The sequence below is a fragment of the Schistosoma haematobium genome, chromosome 1 (assembly GCF_000699445.3).
Source record: "Schistosoma haematobium chromosome 1, whole genome shotgun sequence".
Taxonomy (NCBI): domain Eukaryota; kingdom Metazoa; phylum Platyhelminthes; class Trematoda; order Strigeidida; family Schistosomatidae; genus Schistosoma; species Schistosoma haematobium.
In genome coordinates this window covers 41,282,576-41,301,264 of record NC_067196.1, presented here as the reverse complement: position 1 = coordinate 41,301,264, position 18,689 = coordinate 41,282,576, and the positions used below count along the sequence as shown (strand labels likewise).

At 37.6% G+C, this 18,689-nt stretch overlaps 1 protein-coding gene across 1 annotated transcript; it reads left to right on the top strand.

Annotated features, from left to right (window-relative positions):
* Positions 1 to 2,409: 2,409 nt before the first annotated feature.
* Positions 2,410 to 17,536, top strand: IWS1 (Transcription factor iws1; the record flags this gene model as incomplete). Its single annotated transcript, XM_035734182.2, has 6 exons — positions 2,410 to 2,498; positions 9,565 to 9,688; positions 9,723 to 10,980; positions 12,141 to 12,249; positions 14,201 to 14,257; positions 17,215 to 17,536. Exons 1-6 carry the CDS (start codon positions 2,488 to 2,490, stop codon positions 17,534 to 17,536), a joined length of 1,881 nt encoding a protein of 626 aa, XP_035589075.1. The 5' UTR covers positions 2,410 to 2,487.
* Positions 17,537 to 18,689: the final 1,153 nt, after the last annotated feature.

Below are 18,689 nucleotides of genomic sequence, written 5' to 3'. Positions count from 1 at the left end.
CGACACATCCACCATTGTCATCAGTGAGTTACTATCTCACAAGTGACTCGGTTGATCTCCACTGGTCACCGCTTCTCACTAGAACTGCAGGAAATACCTCTTGAAGACAGTCACTAGTGAGCATATGTTGATTAGTATCAGAAAGGGTTTTGTGGAGATTGTAGTAATTTCAGTAGTAGCTTCAACCGACTCACGATCTCAACTATTGAAAATTAAGATCGTTTTTTAGTCCATCAGGTCATATAAATGAAGATAGCTTCACTAATTCTTCGGGTATATTATTATGAAATTAGGGGTTCATGTATTCTTAGTCTGCGAACATAGCCCATATACTTAATTTTTCATTATGAATGGCAACATAGAACATACTTTATAACACTCATGACGTCGACTGAATAGGACGGTCACATTGCAATAACTTTTCAGCATAGTGTGGGGAGAGAAACCAAGAAGAGCTATTAATATCGAGGGACTCTGTAAATTTGGAATAATCAGGGCCATCCCTCGTTTTGTTTTTAAGTAGGATGTCACAGATGAACCATTCGTGAATTCGCAGTCAGAGACTTAGGTAACACAGCTACCACCGTGACCAATAAAATAAGGAAGAAGCACTGATCGGTATAACAGGATAGAACACCTAGGTTTAGAATCTGTGTTGGACAAATGAGATAGATGTCGCCCAGATTCATCAGACTTGAAAATAATGCATCTGAACCCTCTTATTTACTCGGAGACATTTGTCAATTTTGGTCGCAACCAAAAATTTGTGGTAAGAGTAAGTCTAGAAGGAAACCGATAAACAGCAGGCGATATCTGGAGAACTAACCATCAGGTAAAATATATAATATATTGAATATAAAACTTGTTCCAGAAATGAGGTGTTGGGATATAGAATAACGAAACCAAACCTAAAAATTAGGATACACGACTTCATTTCGAAAGTATAATAAAACATATAAATAAGTATTAGACAACATGATATTATTTTGGCAAGTTCGTTAACCGTGTATCGTCTAGTAGTTTCGTTTTCTGATGTGTGTGATCACCTACAACTCTTGACATCAAGTAAGTCGTTAGCTTGTAAGCGCTGAGTAAATCTCAATGACTACAATGAAATCAAAATACTATGTTAGGGTTTACCCATCGATGATAAGTACGTGAAAAGGACAATCGAGCCCAAAATCTCTAAAGTAAATAATTTTCCGGAGTTAGAAATCTTATCACCAAGAACAATACAAAGAAAATCATGCTATTTGGCTGACTAACTTAGTAGTAGAATACAGTCAACCCTTGACATTAAAACCTAAGGAGCTTTTAAGAAGTCTCAAACATAGAAAAAACGGGTCTCTGGGGCTCCTCGTTTTTGGTATTTTTCAGTAAGTTCTACCCCAGGACAGCGGCAAACACAAAATTTCAGGCTTCTTAAAGTGAGTCACGCTTATTGTGCATAACAGAATGCGGTGAATACCAACAGACGCTTGAGGACATAAAAGCGAGATTTTGTGTTAGGCCTAATCTAGTAAGCTCCTGTGAGCTTCCGACTTTTCCAATGAATTAGTTAACTGAAGTTGTGAATACTACTACTCGGGACAGGCTGTTACAAGTTTCAAGAGTTGGTGACATATTGTGAAACTTGTATGCCACAGAAGATTTGCTTTTCCTTGACGTTTAAACATATTAGGTCCGGAAACACTCCTTAGTATTTAATACATCAAAATCAGACCACCCCTTAATCGGAAGTAGGACGGAGTAAATATATTTAACTTATCTGGTAACTTTTTATCCGGTAGCCATCAGAATTTCGACATCGCACGGGTAGCTGGCCTTAGTATTTTTCTAAGATATCTGAAACACATTGTAAACGGGTGCCTTCACCCTGAACGCATTTTCAAGTTTGGATCTAATATTGTGTATTCTGTAGTGAACATACTTGTGCCCGTATAAAGGTTTGAAGGCTTCCAAACCCTCGAAGTGCATCCGCACGAAAGTGAGCCATGGTTTTAGGATCGTCGTTCCGTGTTAATTCTAGATCGTTGTGAAACAAGACTGAAGGCACCGACACCCTTATATCCTTATAAACATTTGCCTGCGTGTAGAAACATCTTGCTGTGTTGATGGACATCAACTCAGTTTTGGACAAGTTAACTAGAACGTCTAATTCAGCCTTAAGTGGACATGCATTTTCATCTTCTGTTATTTCTCGACAAATTTGAACGTCACCGGCATAAAAATGAATCGAAGACCCAATGATCTTCGCTGAAAATTACAGCCGTAGTATCAAACACTCATTGAGTGGATGAAAGGAAAAGTGATCGAAAGTGTGCAACAGGACAAACTCATTGAACATTTTAAACACTGCGAACGTATTGCCGTTCAAAATCGGGGTCACATGGGTTTCAGTTGTTGATTGGCTGACGTCAAGGTCGCTTCTATGTCCATCGGCCTGCGGCTAAGCTGCTAGTTAATCTTTAAAGTTCTATCACTGTCATGCTGATGGAGTGAGTACTTTCATTTGTAGCTAATGTACTTACTATCTGCACTTATAACACTTCGCCTGACATGCTTCTGTATTTTGTGGTAGTAGATCAGTGATGCCCCTTAAGTATATGAATACAACCCAAGATAAAAAATATTAGTAAATAATCCTTAAGGAGATACCAGATGTTCTGCGTAGTTAATTAGGCCACTTTGAACAGTAGGGAATTGTAAGTTATGAACATGCTTAAAATTCAACGAATGCTTGGCTCCCAGCTTGTTGTTGGGAATGAACGTGTCCCGAATTTGGGACCTTTAAAGGTTACCTTCAGTGTCCTTAGGGTTCTAAGTCATCAAGTTGCATTTAAGTTTCTTATATCCTGAGCCGTTTTGGCTCAGTTCTTTCAATTAGTGCTTGAAGTCACCAACATCTATTCTAAGCCATGTTGGTAGATGCAGACTACTTGGTTGCAGTCCGCGTAACTATCGTAACCAATAGTTGGAGACCGTGTGACATGACTCAGAATCTATCACAATGGCGTGGGTGTATACACTCTTTATCTTCCCTTAAACTATGGGATTAGAATCACCTCATTATCTTTCTTTCTACAATCTAATTTTCTCTTCCTTTACTATATCCTTAAATGCAATCTTCCTATTATATATTACCACCACTGAATTAACTGCTTCTATGAATACGGTGTTCATCTTGTTGTGCTAATGAGGTGTGGCAACTTGAACCGATGCACATATGTGCCTGACCCTACGTTGTCGCTGACTGTCTGACTTCAGTCGCCCATTGCAGGATATAAACCTCAGACCACGAACTATTTTTGTGAATAATCTCCGAACTTGTTTTCGATGCATTGTTTTTATCCTCTTTACATTAGTAGAAACGACTGTCCATTTACTTAATGGAGGATAGGAATTTCTACCGTCAAACTAGTCAAAAATGCATTTCGGAGATACTTGTATAATGTTGACTCAAAAGACAATTTCACTACACCTGACATGTAGTTTCGCATCATAGCGGATCGATATGTATAAATCTTTACTAATGACAATAACTGTCCAAACTGTATGTGTTTTCTGCATCGTGCTGCACACAGACCAGTTTACACTTCAGAATTAAAGGTTGATCTGTTGTTCAGCTAACTTTGAAATCGAGTTTGAGTTAACTTACTCTTCTGGGTGTGTACTTCTCTCTAAAGTTTTAAATTGAAAAAAGGAAGTATTTCAGAGGGTCGTTCATGTAAATTAACAGAGCAGAACCCCTAACATCTAACCTCACTAGGGTATTCTATAACTCGAAAATTAGTAACAATTATTCTTGTCCAGTTATCCATCGCTCCCATCAGACCTTTTAATTCAATGGCAGTCCTTTCTGAAACCATGCGATTGGTTTGTAAAAAGTTCTTTACAGTAGACAATTGCTTGTCGATCATGGATCAAAGATTCCATAACCTTAGTGAGTACTGGAAAAAGTCATAAGTATTTTTCTTTATATCCTGTAGTTTATGATTCACAAGTACGAACTAGGTTGACTTCAAAGACTTCTACTAAACCATAACCTAGACTATTCTTGGTGTGAGTTACGGGTTAGCTCTGGTGCGTCAATTTCATTGGTTGTTGGGTCATTAGAACCTAATACTTAGGTGACACTGGGTCTGGCTTATCGAAAAAACATGATTAAATAAGCCTTTCGGGTTGAAGGTAGATTTTTCAATTAGCTTAACATGAAAATTCCCTTACTGTAATATTTAATTCGTTTCAACGAGGATCAAATGAGAATAACATAGTAAAGTAAGAAAACGTGGTTGACAAAATTTCTAATGGTGGCTTTATTTTTTCTGACGTATACTTGCCGCTATACCTACACCGTAACGGTTTTGTATGGCAACTCGTGATGTACGTTTGTTCTAGGCTGCATGTTAATCATGACTGACTGGAATAACTCAAGCTGGTAGTCCGTTTCTTTATAGAGTTTTGATATGTTTTGATTTTATACGTTTTTTGTCACTTATCAACCACTTTTGTATATTGAGCCTAACGTATATTAGACCAGAGAGAGAGATATCCTGTTAGCTTCATGTTATCCATACTTATTAATCTTACAGATGGTTAATAATGTAAATAAATATGCTTACAAATCCACTGCTTCATCAAGCCACATACAACACTTATGCAGTGCACTGGTCAGCCTTATTTTACAGAGTTAATGGTAAATCGACCTTGCCGGGTTTAGTACCAGCCAGTCATACGCAACTTGGAACCTGGGACATGTGTATATCGGTCCAAGTTGCCTTACACCATTAGCACGAGATGAAATTATTAGGACAAATTCCAGAATAGTAAATGTGTTAACAGTACTAGTAATAATATAAACAATTAGATATCGGAAATACGATTCAAGGAGGAAATGTAAATTCGTAAAATAGAGAACAATGTACAAGGAACTTAGAATCTTAGTATCTAAGGTAGGATAAAAAGTATATGCATTGCAAACGGTTTCGAGGCATGTCACTTCAAGCCCCAAACTATTGGTCATAATAATCATGCAGTCAGTTACAACGTAGGACCAGGCACATACATGCATCGGTCCAAGTCGCCACACCTCATTAACACAGCAAGACGAACACCGTAGAAAGAAAAATATGAAATAACTTTAATCTCATAGTTTAAGGGAAGATAAAGGGTGTATACACCCACGCCATTGTGATAGATTCTGAGCCATGTCACAGTGTCCAACTATTGGTTACGATAGTTACGCGGACTGCAACCAAGTAGTCTGCATCTACCAACATGGCTTAGAATAGATGTTAGTGACTTCAAGCACTTATGCCACGTTTTTGTTTGGCCGCCCCTAACTTCCTTCCAACCATCCCCTACACTATTCAGCATTGCGCGTCGTGGTAATCGGTGTCCAGGTATACGTAACACGTGGTCCAACCATCTCAGTCTATGGAGATTCACAACCTCATAAACTGATTTACCATCATCTAATACCCTGCGTCTAGCCTCACTATTACTTACCCGGTGATCCCAGCAGATGCGAGTAATATTTCCAAGGCATCTGTGGTCAAATACTAGTAGCTTACGAGTGTCTTCTACTCTTAATGGCCATGTTTCGCTGCCGTAAATTAAAACAGAACGGACTGCCGCGCAGTATACTCGTCCTTTTGTTGATAGACGGATATCTCGCCCTCGCCATAGGTGACGTAAGGCAAAAGCCAAGCGAGCTTTTTAAATCCGTGCTGAGATTTCGTCAGACACCAACCCATTAGGGTTGATCAGACTTCCAAGATAAGTGAACTTGTCAACGCGTTCGACTACTTCACTCCCTATCCTTAGTTCAGGTGTTGACGCAGACCAGTTCTGAAGCGACGACTTGCATTTAGAGGGAGAGAAGCGCATTCCAAACATTCTGGTATTGTTGCTCAGTGCTACCAAAAGACTGCATTTTACCAGCGTCTTCACCAAACAGGACTATATCATCTGCGTATTCTAAGTCGACAAGTTCACCTACTGGTAGGAAATCAATGCTCGAGAATTCAGTCGATGAGAATGTTATTTCCATTAGTAGGTCTTGACGCGCACCACTTGAGGTTGCGGAAGCAGATGAAAGTTCGCCATAAACTCTGACTCGACTAGTAGTGTTCGAGTAAAGTCTTCACAAGGTCTACGTACTTCTGAGGTACACCTTTCAATGATAGACATTGCCACCGAACCTCTCGGTCTACAGAATCAAGTGCTGCTTTTAAGTCAAGAAAGACCACCATTGTCGGACGCCGATAAGCATGCCTGTGTTCTAGAACCTGACGAATGGTGAATATGTGGTCGATGCAGTCACGACCAGATCTGAGGTCAGCCTGGTTTTCTCGCGTTCACGGTCCACAAGTCTTTGTTAGGCGCCCGATAATTATTGAGGTTAGTACTTTAGATGCTATTTTAGTCAAACTAATCCCTCTATGGTTATTGCAGGATGATTTTGACCCCCTTCTGATATATATTGAGGCAATCAGTAACTGAGACCAGTCAGATGGGATAACGTCCAACTCCCAGGATTTAGCTAAAATATTAGTCAACCTAATCGTTGAAATTGGACAACCATATTTAAAGACCTCTGGGGCCAATCCATCTGGTCCAGCTGCTCTTCCTCGTTTCAGATTAGCTATATCCCTTTGAACCTCAGCTAGAGTCGGGGGAGCTACTTCAATGTTGTAGAGTAACTGAAGGCCAGCTGAACTGCTCCTTAAAGTGTTCCGCCCATCGTTCTAAACGTCTGGACTGGGAGCAGATGAGAGTGTCGTCTTTTTCCGAGATAGCCTCACACTTGACTTATTAATTCCAGTTTCTTTTATGAGTCTGAAGAGCTGTCTGCTGCTACCTATAGTCGCCGCTTTTTCCATCTCTTTTGATTTTGCTCATCATCGTGTTCAGAGCCTGATGGGATGAGTTTACGAGAATCCATCAGTGCAATAGACTTTGTAACCCTTTGATTTAAATCACCAACAGATGTCACTGTTGTTTCCACAGCTGTTTGTATATCTTTCCAAACAACATCTGGGTCAACCTCGTTTCTAGAACTACCTAAGTGGGGCCTCAGTTGTTCCTGGAATCTATTTCCAGCTTTCTCATCACTTACTTCACTTCTGATGGGTCTTCTTGGTGTGGCTTTCCTGTGTCCAGTGAGGCGCAAGGAGATACGTGCCCGTATTAGAGCATAATCCGAGTCCACGCAGGTATTCCAGAACGAGCGACACTCTTCAACGATGACTGACGGCAATAAACTCTATTTGAGTCCATCGTTTGTCTGGTGCTGGGGGTCACCATGTTAGACGATGTCTCTCCTTATGCCTAAAATTAATGTTTGCTAAAAATAAACGATTGTCTGAGCATAGTTGCAGCAGACGATCACCATTATCTGTTCTCTAAGCCGGAATACCAAAATACCCACCTTAATGTCTTTCTCTTTGGTTTAAGCTACCTACTTGGGCATTAAAGTCACCTCCTACGAGTACTATGTCTGAGCGTTAAGCTTTCTGAAGAAGTTCAGAAAGCTTTCTGTAAAAATCATCTTTAACTTCATCCGATCTGCAGTCAGTGGGAGTGTAGGCAGAAACGACGAAAAGGCAACGACGTGTGTTCCTGTCTCTTCGAGTTCTTACGGAGCCGTTAAGCCGAACAACACAGACGACTGGTAACGGGGATCCATTCTAATAGTACTTGTTCCTCTCTCGTGCTTACTGCTGTGCCCACACCTGCCAGTCCATGAGAACTAGCAATCAGGTCGCCAGATACACGGAGAGTGTATCTCGTCGGCTCTCCGTTTAGGCGAGGTGAGGTCAAGTGAATGGTCACACTAGGATCCTGTATGCGTGTTTCGGAGACACAGCATACATCAGTGGTACGAGATTCTAGAGTCTCAGCCAAGATGCGTACGTTGAAGGCTCCAATGCGTAGTTTGGAGCGAGGTTTCAGTAGACCTGGGAGTGTTTCGCGCACTAGAATCGTTGGTCATGATGACACTTGTGGAGGAAGTTTAGTGTTGAAAAGCGATGTAGGGGGAGTAATATGGACTGAAGGAAGAGGTTGATAATGAATACAGTGGTCTTGAGTGCTGCTAGAGATGTGAGGGCGGTTACCACTTTCTTGTGGGTCAAACCTTTAGGTCAAAGGCTCGGGGTGTGGCCCCCTAAGAAAACCACCTGCTTCGGTATGGGCACCCGGGCAGTGTCACAGCTCACACACAAATAAAATGAAAATGATATTTACTGAAAATTCTTTTAACTCTTCGATTAACAGTCAAATAATTCACATTATTATTATTATTATTATTATTATTATTATTATTATTATTATTATTTACTACGTCACTTATTCACTCTCTTTTATTTCCACTTTGTGTATACTTATTTTTCGACTTATACAACAGCTCGCCCATGGTGGAAACTTCTATCTAAACGTTCTAGAATCACTGCCTGGTTTAAAATTGTATGCTACCACCAAATACGAATACTGAAGCAGTTTTTCTGAAACCACCATTCAACAGATAGGGCTGGCTATGTCTTTGGAAAGTCTTGGTATCGACGTTTGTTGCCTATCCGAGACCCGTATTCAAGACTCTGGTGAAGTACTACAAATTTGCTCTCCATCTGTTGCCTCGAAAAGCTTGTTTTACGTGCGTTTATCCGGTGACCCTGTGGCATCTTCGTCTGGTCTTTCTGGCGTTGGTGTCGCACTAAGCGCTAGAGCTGAGGCAGCACTAATAGATTGAATCCCCATTAACAGTCAGTTATGTGCTGTTAGATTAGAAAGTTCCATCAAAGTGCGAAGAGATCGGCGTGAGAAACGATGTTTTTCGTCATCTCAGCCTATGTCCCGACAGATTGCAGCCCAGATGAATTCTATCACCAGTTAACTGTTCTTCTCCAGAAAGTGCGTTCGACAGATATTGTAGTACTAGCCGGAGACATGAATGCTCAGGTCGAGCGTCTAGGCACAGAAGAGAGTCGTTTAGGTGGCTGATGGGGACTTGTTGGTCGCAAGACAGATAATGAGGACCGCCTACTGCAACTGTGCACAGACCACAACCTGTTTCTGGCTAGCACTAACTTTCGGTACAGTCATAGCCAATGTACCACCTGACGTCCTCCCTCTACATCTCAAGCCTGGACTCAGATTGATCACATCGCGATCAGCTACCGCTGGCGTGGTTGTGTACAAGACTGACGTTCCTTTTGGAGTACCTATCTGCACTCTGATCATGCCCTCGTCTGCGCCAATCTTACCTTACTTTTCAGTGGCCAACGAAGTGACCGCCACCAAAGGATTGATGTCAGCAAGTTGGTTGAAACTTCTGTTGCTAGTATGTATTGAACCGAGCTCTAGCTTCTAGGTTGGCTACCATTCCACCTAAAAGTAAAGATGAGCATTGATTGCAACTGCATGACGCCCCTAGCGTTTTTTCCCAATTTCTCTTCATCTGGAAGCCTGTTCGTTCAGTTCTTCACTATTCTATTTGAATTTCTCCATAATTACCCTTCAGTTTATTTTCTCTGATTTCATTTATTAATTTATTTGTTCTAGGGATTCAAGTTTTGAAGATGAGTCTGGTGATGAACATGATGGTTATGATCCTGTTCGCAGCCGGATTGTGGATAATCAAAATGTATCATATAAACCTAGATATGTTCCTTCTGAAGCTGATGAAGTAAGTTATAAATATGCCAAATGATCATTCTTAGAATTCGGGCTCTGACGATCTAAGTGATGATCTGGAAGATCACTTATCTTATTCTCATAATCCTCCACATTCTCCAGTTGATTCTTCGAGTGAGCATTCGATCGTTAAATCTGAACAAAATCATTTTTCGGAGAATCTGGATTACGATAGGGAATATCACGTTGAACCTGTTGTGGATGTCACTACCCCAGGTTATGCTCCAAGTCAGGCTTTAACTCCCGAATCCAGTCCTGCCCTGAGTTATTCCGGAAGTGAACATGCATCAGATGTAAATGTGACTAGGAAAACTGATCCAAATATTTCTAGTGAAGTGCATCAGGAAGATGAAGTCGAACACGAGAGCAACGATGACTCAGAGTCTGTAAGCGAAAAAGATCAGCAAGAGTTTCATCAACAGGAAGTCGATGAAACTCCTCAAGTGAATTCTGTAGAGAAATATCCCACAACCAAGCATAATTCTCCTATCGAATCACTCCAGTATAATAATTTCCCTGACATTTTTGAAGATCATGATGATGATCAAGATCAAGGTAAATTCAATGAAGACTTCGAAGGTTTTGAGAGAGATGAACAACCAGAATCTCAAGTGGATGGCATCATAGCAGATATATTTGGCGAAAGTGATGCAGAAGAAGAATTTGAGGGCTTCGCCGAAAATGAACTGGACAAAGGTATTGAAGAGGAGGTTGAAGTTCAAACATCTAGTGAGTTAGTAACAAAAAAAGGTCCCCTTACGACAGCTGGAGAAAACGAAGGGGATGAAGAGTCTGAACATGATGATGAGTTCGTTTCCGACTTCGACCGGATAATGGAAAAAAAGAAAGAAGAATCACGACGAAGACGTAGACGTAATAGGGATATTGAATTCCTTAATGATAGTGATGATTTGATTGTTGAAACCATTTCTCGAATGAAAAGTGCTGCCGATGAAGACAGACAGTTACTTACAGCTAGTCGACCAGCGACCAAGAAACTGAACATGCTCAAAGAAGTATTAGCTATTCTTAGGCGGGCTGACCTGAAATCCGCCTTAATAGAAAATGGGATGCTTTCCGCTATAACTGAGTGGCTATCCCCTTTACCTGGCCATACACTCCCGAATCTCGTTATTCGTGACTCTATGTTGACTAGTCTCAGTGAGTTCCAGTCACTGTCATCTGAAGTTCTTCAAGAATCCGGTATCGGGAAAGCCTTGATGTATTTATACAAACACCCGAGAGAAACTCGAGAAAACAAGGATAGAGCTGGAAGACTTATTAGTGAGTAGTTTTCCTAAAATTTCATGACTGTCTTAAACTCCAGTTAATTATCTGCAGTTGCATTGAGTTACAGCAACATTATGTTCTACTCATCATACAAATGTGAATGGGTTTTTTTACATGTAATATCCTTTTGCCCGTGTTTTGGCAATGTCGCTCAAACCACTCAACCACAGCTAATGAAATGCCCGTTAAATAAGAGCTCAACGTTTTTTAACCAGGCTAAAGGTCCACAAAACTAGTGCAATATATTCATGGCCTGATAAATAAAATGAAACCATTTACTTATTAGTCCGATTTCCAACAATCAGACTGCATGTTTTTACCTTTTTGGAACAACAGGGTAGTATCACTGATCTTTACAAAAACCCTAATTTCAAACACCAGTATAAAATTGATTGTTTGGTCGCATTACATTTTCCCGGTAATCTACTGGTTTGCTAAGACTAAAACTACGAAGTTAGCAACGAGAATATATTATAGGACCAGCACAACTTAATACTCACATTATAAGTTAAAATTAGGCGGGGAATTGTATATCTATGCCCTGAATAGCATCCGGTCTTCATGTATAAATAATTTGGTGTTGACCGTATAGTGTAAAAAGCCAACTTTATGCAGTTGTCAAATCACAGAAGGTTACAACTACTAAGCCCGACTTGAAATGTTACTGTGACAAACAAGGGTGAATTGATAATTTATACTCTTGGAACAGCCTCAAATCTCAAGCAAATAAATTTCTTCAAAAAGAATCAGTAGCCGACAAAATGAATGTGAGAATATCTGTTTGGATATTATTATTACTCTCATTACTTATATGTTTGATATTCAACAAAAATGGTGCAACTGTGAGACACCGGTATGTCAACAAATGAAAATAAAGTTCACAAGATTGATTATGATTATTCACTTCTGCCTGCTGTAAAAACCGTACATGAAGAATACTTTTCATTGGAAAACAGCCTGTACACTAAGTGTAGTCAGTGGCATGGACATCATTGTCAGTTACTACTTAGTAGCGAAACATCACAAAAGGAGGGTAAATATAGCACTGGTTTGTACTTTATGTCGTGTAGTTTTTGTAGACTAATCACGATACTTCCCTTATTGCTGATCTTTGTTTCATATTTCTATGTGTATGATCTGGTGCTTCATTGTAGATGAATGGCTCCGACCCATATTCAACTTGACTAGTGACTATCGAACTCTCACTAAGGAGGAACGTAAACAGCTAGATTATGAACATTTACCTAAGCGGAGAAACATCGAGTAAGTTCTATTTCCATGGTCGTATTGTTGAATGTGTCTACTAAAAAAGTGTCTAATAAACCGTTAAGTGACGCTGTTAACATTCATATTTTGTGTTACAAATATTTTTTTCACTTTAGAGCATGTTCATTGATCCTTTATGTAACAACAGTCTCTAATATTGACTATTTGATACAAAAGTTTGTATATAAGTTGCGTAGAAGAGGTGGTTCGTAGTTTAAAACTTAGTTTTCAACCAATAGGTCATAGGTTAGAATCCAGCTTCATTAACTTCTGTCTAATTAACTGGGTGATATTAGGAAGCCTCATATAAGAACAAAGTGTTGTTGAGAACCGAATGTGTAAACTTCTACTTGGTAAGTAAGTAATAGAACAGCGCGTAATGTGGAATTTAAATCCTTTGTTCACTATATCTTGATGTCAATACTATTTGGATTAATTTATAATTATATAGTACAGAAATACTGACTACCATATATACATGTCGACCTGTTATTAGCAAATGAGATGACTTTTTATTTTCAAATTTATGAGTGAAATCCAAGTGTTAAATTTAGAATTTATTTGATAGTTGGTAATATTTATCTTTGTTGGTATTCAGAAACATTCACCTGTCTCGTTTAGCTATCTTCTGACTATAAAATAATGTACCTATTAAGTGGTGTCTTTCTGTAATATAATTTTATAAAAACCATTTATCAGGTCCTGTTTTATTCAATAACTAAAAACTTCAAATAAATAGTCAAAACAGTATTGCCATTTATAGTGTGTCTAATAAATTGACACTAATGATAAAAATGTTCACTATTTCATAAGTCATGCAAATTCAAATACTTATATTACGTGCCTTATCGTATTACACGAACTGAAGATTATATTGAATAATCTTATTTACGAATTTTGTCTGTATCTGGTTTTCTCGTAGCATAGAGTTTAAAAAATGGAATTTGATATTGTAATCATAGGACACATGGTCTTCAGAATAATGAATTCATTAAATTTCAAAGCTGTTCAGTGAAATACTTTAGTTGAGAATTTCGCAATTTTCAACGTACAAAAGTACACTTATCTTGTCTGTTTCTGTACCTTATTTCTGCACAAGGGTATTATGAATCGACCATGTATTTTGTATTTTTTTATCTAGTTAATCAGTCGGTCATGAGCAAGGTAAAACCTGCATATGTTTGTCTACTGTTAGATTAATTATGAATGAACTTATATTGACACAAATGTATGGTAACGGGCTAATGTTTAGCTTTTCATATCATTTGTATAGAGAACCTCACACTAACAGAATAATCAATTTAATATCAGAGTTCGATGGTCGAGATTAGTAATGTATTGGAAATTTGCTATCAATACTATGAGTACATCAGTTGTCTGTATCAAATTCCATATAATTATTCGTACTGAACATATTTGATTGTCTCCTGACTTTTGTGAACGCTTACTTTACCAGCATCGTCATATATGGTTAACCATTTTATTATTATATATGGCATTTCTTTCATAAGATACCATGATTCCGATTTATCCAAATAGAACTTTTTTTTATACTATGACTAACTATCGAATATGTATGATATAAATAAATCCCTACCAGAATCACAAGTGACTGTGAACAAATTTCACCTAATTATAGAATGTTTAAATAATAGTTGTTTTTTTATCAGGATATAAAACCAATTCGATCAGTTTATTAGTTTTTGAATCATGAATTATGTAGAATTTAGGTCTAATATAGCAGGATTGATTTTTAAGAAGATATTCCTCAGAAGCTTAGAACTATGATTGCACTGATCGCTTGTTCGATTGTTGATTATGATGGAAGAATGATTATTTCGGTAGACCAAGTTTTCAATGAAAATGAATTTTAATTTTATATTTTGTCTTTGTTTAAAACATTAAATATTGTAGAATATTAAACTTCACTTGACTTGCTTAATTACAGTAACGAGGCCTACAACCATCGGGACATTAACCGTGAATTGGATGGTGAAGCCAAAGGGTAAGAAGAATTCCTCATTGCTATTGTTGGTATTATCATTACTCTACCATTACATTTTACCTTTACTCAGTTACATTTCAAATGAATCGTTCTAAAACTGTAAAGATCACTTCTAGTTTTTCTGATTTTGACTTTGTCTATTTCTCCTTGTACGCAGTAGAAAAATTGCTTATATTGTTGGTAATCAGCAGTATTCATTAAGCTTGTACTTATTATTTATCTATTTAAACACATAAGCATTGGTACAAGGAAGCACCAAAAAGATATGCGTCAAATAAATCATTTGATTTATGTGAGGGTTGGGATACTGCCCGGGTGCCCAAACCGAAGCAGGTGGTGTTTTTAGGGGTCCACACCCCGAGCCTTTAACCTAAAGGTCTAATCCATAAGGTAGTGGAGCAACTTCAGGAGATGCAGTCCCATGGTAGCCGGTGACCAACAGTAGGTTCATGCACCATTTGTTTCCTTAGGATCCTGGAGCCCATGTAAACCACTGATTTGGAATCAGGGTTTTCCAACTTCCCTAGGTGAATCCTCCGTATCCACCATTAACCTTGTGAAACCAATCTTTTTTCCTAGCATCAATCGACATCATTTTGACTCGTAATTATTGATTAACTAATTAATCTTGTATATTCATTAAATTCCTTCATTCATCAGTGTTGCTATCTTATTAGTCTTGTGGGATAATCGTCTATAATCTTTGCACCGTTCAAAAAATCTAATGCTAAAAAGCTCCAAAACACCCAACTTACCATGAACTCATTACAGTTCTGTTCAGAAACGAAATCGCACTACGTTCAAATACTAAACAGGGTAAATAAGACCAATAATGCTCAAAGTATTTGTCAAAATAATATGAAACAAATGAATCAAAAGAAATGCATTGATGTGTCAAGTTAAAAAACAACTAAATGATGTAAATACTACTCAGTAATAGCAAGTAATTTAATACAATGTAAAGACGGAATTAAGGCATCATGTAAAATTGGTGACGCAAATGCACTTCATCAGAAATAATAATCAATCCACTAATATCTTCGTCGTTCATTATTTAAAGAACGTAACCAAACATGAAGAATTGTCTGGCAAAAACTGATTACTTTCAATTTCACTGAGTAATTTACAGTCCAAGTCTAAAATCAAAATTTTTTATTTATACCTCACATACTTTCAGTGGCTTTTTGATTGTATCATAGCGTTCTTTAGTTATTTGCCATCATCTATAAGTATGACTGTATATTTACCAGTCACAGTCTAGTTCGTTTGCTTTCACCATATCCGATGCTGTAGGTCAGTTGTTTTAATGGTTAAAGGGGAGTTGGTGTCTCCGTTCCACCTACCTCAATTTGGGCATCTCGGTACTATCACTAGCCTTCACACAAAATATGACTCAAAGTTGAGTGTACGAATCTGTATTTGTTCAATAAGTGATATCACCATAACTGGTGTACGTTGTGTTGGAAGTAGAATAGTGGGTAATTCGAGTTTATCAAGAAGAAAAACAATATAGAATAGTACTAATAGAGAATTCCCAAATAGAAATGGGAGGATAAATATCCCCTGACTACAACTAATCAATAATTTGAAACATATTACACATGGATAAAAAGCGTGAAAATGAATTGATAACCTTAATGTCAAGCCACTTTTGTTTATAAATTGATATATACAACAAGAAAGGAATGGGGTTTCATCGCATAGATCATTTGGATAACTCGTTGTTCAAGGGTTCAGAAAACCTGATGACTGATCTGAAAATTCGCTCGTTACGGTGAGTATTTAGAATCAAAATCGACCCGTCCGTGATCGTACTTAGTAAGTTTATTTATGCAAGGACCTTGTATGCTCGATTTATAATAAATGCATATAAGACCTCTTTACTACAGTCATATTTTTAGTATCAATTTTGAGGATTTGTGGAGATTGTAGTATTTTCAAAGTTGAATTCACTAGTCAATCTAAGAGAGACCATCATTGAAAACCTAGAAGCTTTGGACGGCCGTTTCGTCTCAATATGAAATTCCTCAGCAGTGCGCATCCACGGTTCCTCACGCGAGACGGGGACCCAGCACCTTCGGTCTCAGTGACCAGTGGAGTCCAATCCATGTCGAGTGTGAGACAGTTATCCACCTCAGACAATAGATGGAGAGTTGCGCAAGATCATGAACCGATCGAAGTTAGACATTAACATCGTTGGATCCCGGTTCAGTGGTCTAGAAGTTGTGCGTTTGCGCGAGAGACCGAAGGTCCTTGGTTCGAGTCCCGCGCGTGGGATCGTGGATGCACATTGCTGAAGATTCCCATACTAGAACGAAACGGCCGTCCAAAGCTTCTAGGTTTTCAATAGTAGTCTAACGTTGATCCATTCATTATCTCGATTAGAACTCAACAATCTCCACAACCCTATACTGATGAAGAAAGATCTATTTTTGATAAATCAATAATAACCCTACACAAAATCTACATTAAAATGACTAAAAAAGCTTTAAACCTGGCTACAACAAAATAATACAACACTGCTAAAGATCAGAATAAATTGCTAATGACATTTCCAATCCTAGTCGTACGGTAAAGAATAATACAGATAATAACTTTATGCTATATAACCACTCATTTTGATAGCGAAAATCATGCATTGTTTCTTCTGTAGTTTACATTTATTTCTGCTTATGTATGATACTTTAAAATTCTAAATTAGTTTTAAAGAGGGCGTATTTGTGAAAAATTCTGACCAACTAATAACTGTCCTCAGTGTTCAGTTAATGGTGATTACTATCTTTAATTGTTCTACACTTTATAATTTAAAATATTATCTGTCAAAGCGTTATGAGTAGCCTTGCGCTTATTTCGGAATCGCCTAACCTTTTTACTACTAATTATCTTGTTTTTTTAATATATTTAAAACAAACCATATTTTCGATGAATATTTCTGATTTATTGCTTTATGATTATAGACTTTTGAGGCCTGGCGATCCTGGATGGGTTAATAGAGCCCGAGTTCCTCAACCGTCAAATAAAGATTATATTATCCGACCAAAATGGCGTGTTCGAGAGAATGCTACTGGGGATGATAATGATGAAGAGGGAAATGATGATCAGACAGAACAATCTCAGTCACTTTCTCGAAAGCATCGAAAAACACGAACATCTGGTTTTGGAGCTACATCACGAATTGAAAGTCATATTCGAAATTTAAGTAATAGTGCTCGTAAAAGTCATGCCAAAGCTGCTCGTGCAGTTCCAATGAGTATTGAAGGTCGTAATATGTCATTGTGATTAGTATTTACTGTCAAATGTTCTTATTTTAATTATCGACTTCCTTTAATTATTCTGCATCTTACTGTACAGTATATTTTGCGTTTCCTTTGCTTACTTGTCTCATGATATAAAAATTTGAGCTAGTTTCCGTTTGTATATTATGTTATGAAATAAGCTGAAAATACCATGTTCATTGTTTTTATTTTCAAATATTTTCCCAATATGAACATTGGAAATATAGAGAAATATTGTTTTCTTTACAAAATACTACATATTTCCCATATGAGATTCATAAATTTATTATTGTATATTGGTGTATATTCAGTTGCAGGGGATACAAAGTGTTTGATCGTTTTTTTTTCATATTTTTTAAATTTTATTCTGTCGTACAATGAAAGCTTTTTTAGGCATCGTCATTTCAAACTTAATTTGTATCTAAAACCTATATACACTACGTAAGAAGGATTAATTAAATCACTGATAATGATAATATCACTTATCGCAGTGTCCCCATTATGTATAAAAAATAAATTAAATCTATTCAGATATGATGGTAAACATTTTTGAGGATAACTTTGATAAAGACAAATTTTTTAATAAACGGATTATACCCATTAAGACATTAATTAAGAAAGATTAGTTCAGTGAAGAGTCCTCTTTTCGGCGAATTCATTTTCAAAGCTATACAATCGCAAATATATATACTTATTTTAACAAGATGATAATAGACTTCTGTTAGGCATGTTGTCAGTGAGGTTAAATAAACAAAGTTATTAAAAAATTCTTTTAAAAACAAGGAAAGTTTAATAATCGTTTGATTGTTAATGGCTTAAGTATTCATCAAAGGATACATAGGGAAATTATCATTGGGAAAGGATAGATCAGCATGATAAGATAAATATTGAAATTTAGATTAAATGTAATGGGGATGATCGTGGAAACAAAATGAACCAGTTGGGGGTAGAAAATTTAAGGGAAAGATGGAGGGTGAAGCAGATGACCGTAAAGGAAGAAGAGTATGAAGAGAAAAATAAAAACACAAGACATCAAGACCATAGTAGAAGAAGAGGTTGTACCAGTCGCTTTTGCACACACAATTCTGGTCTTTCTAGGTGTATCACTAATGCTTCGGCAATGCAAAGAAGATGCAGTCTAATTGTTTTGGGGAGAC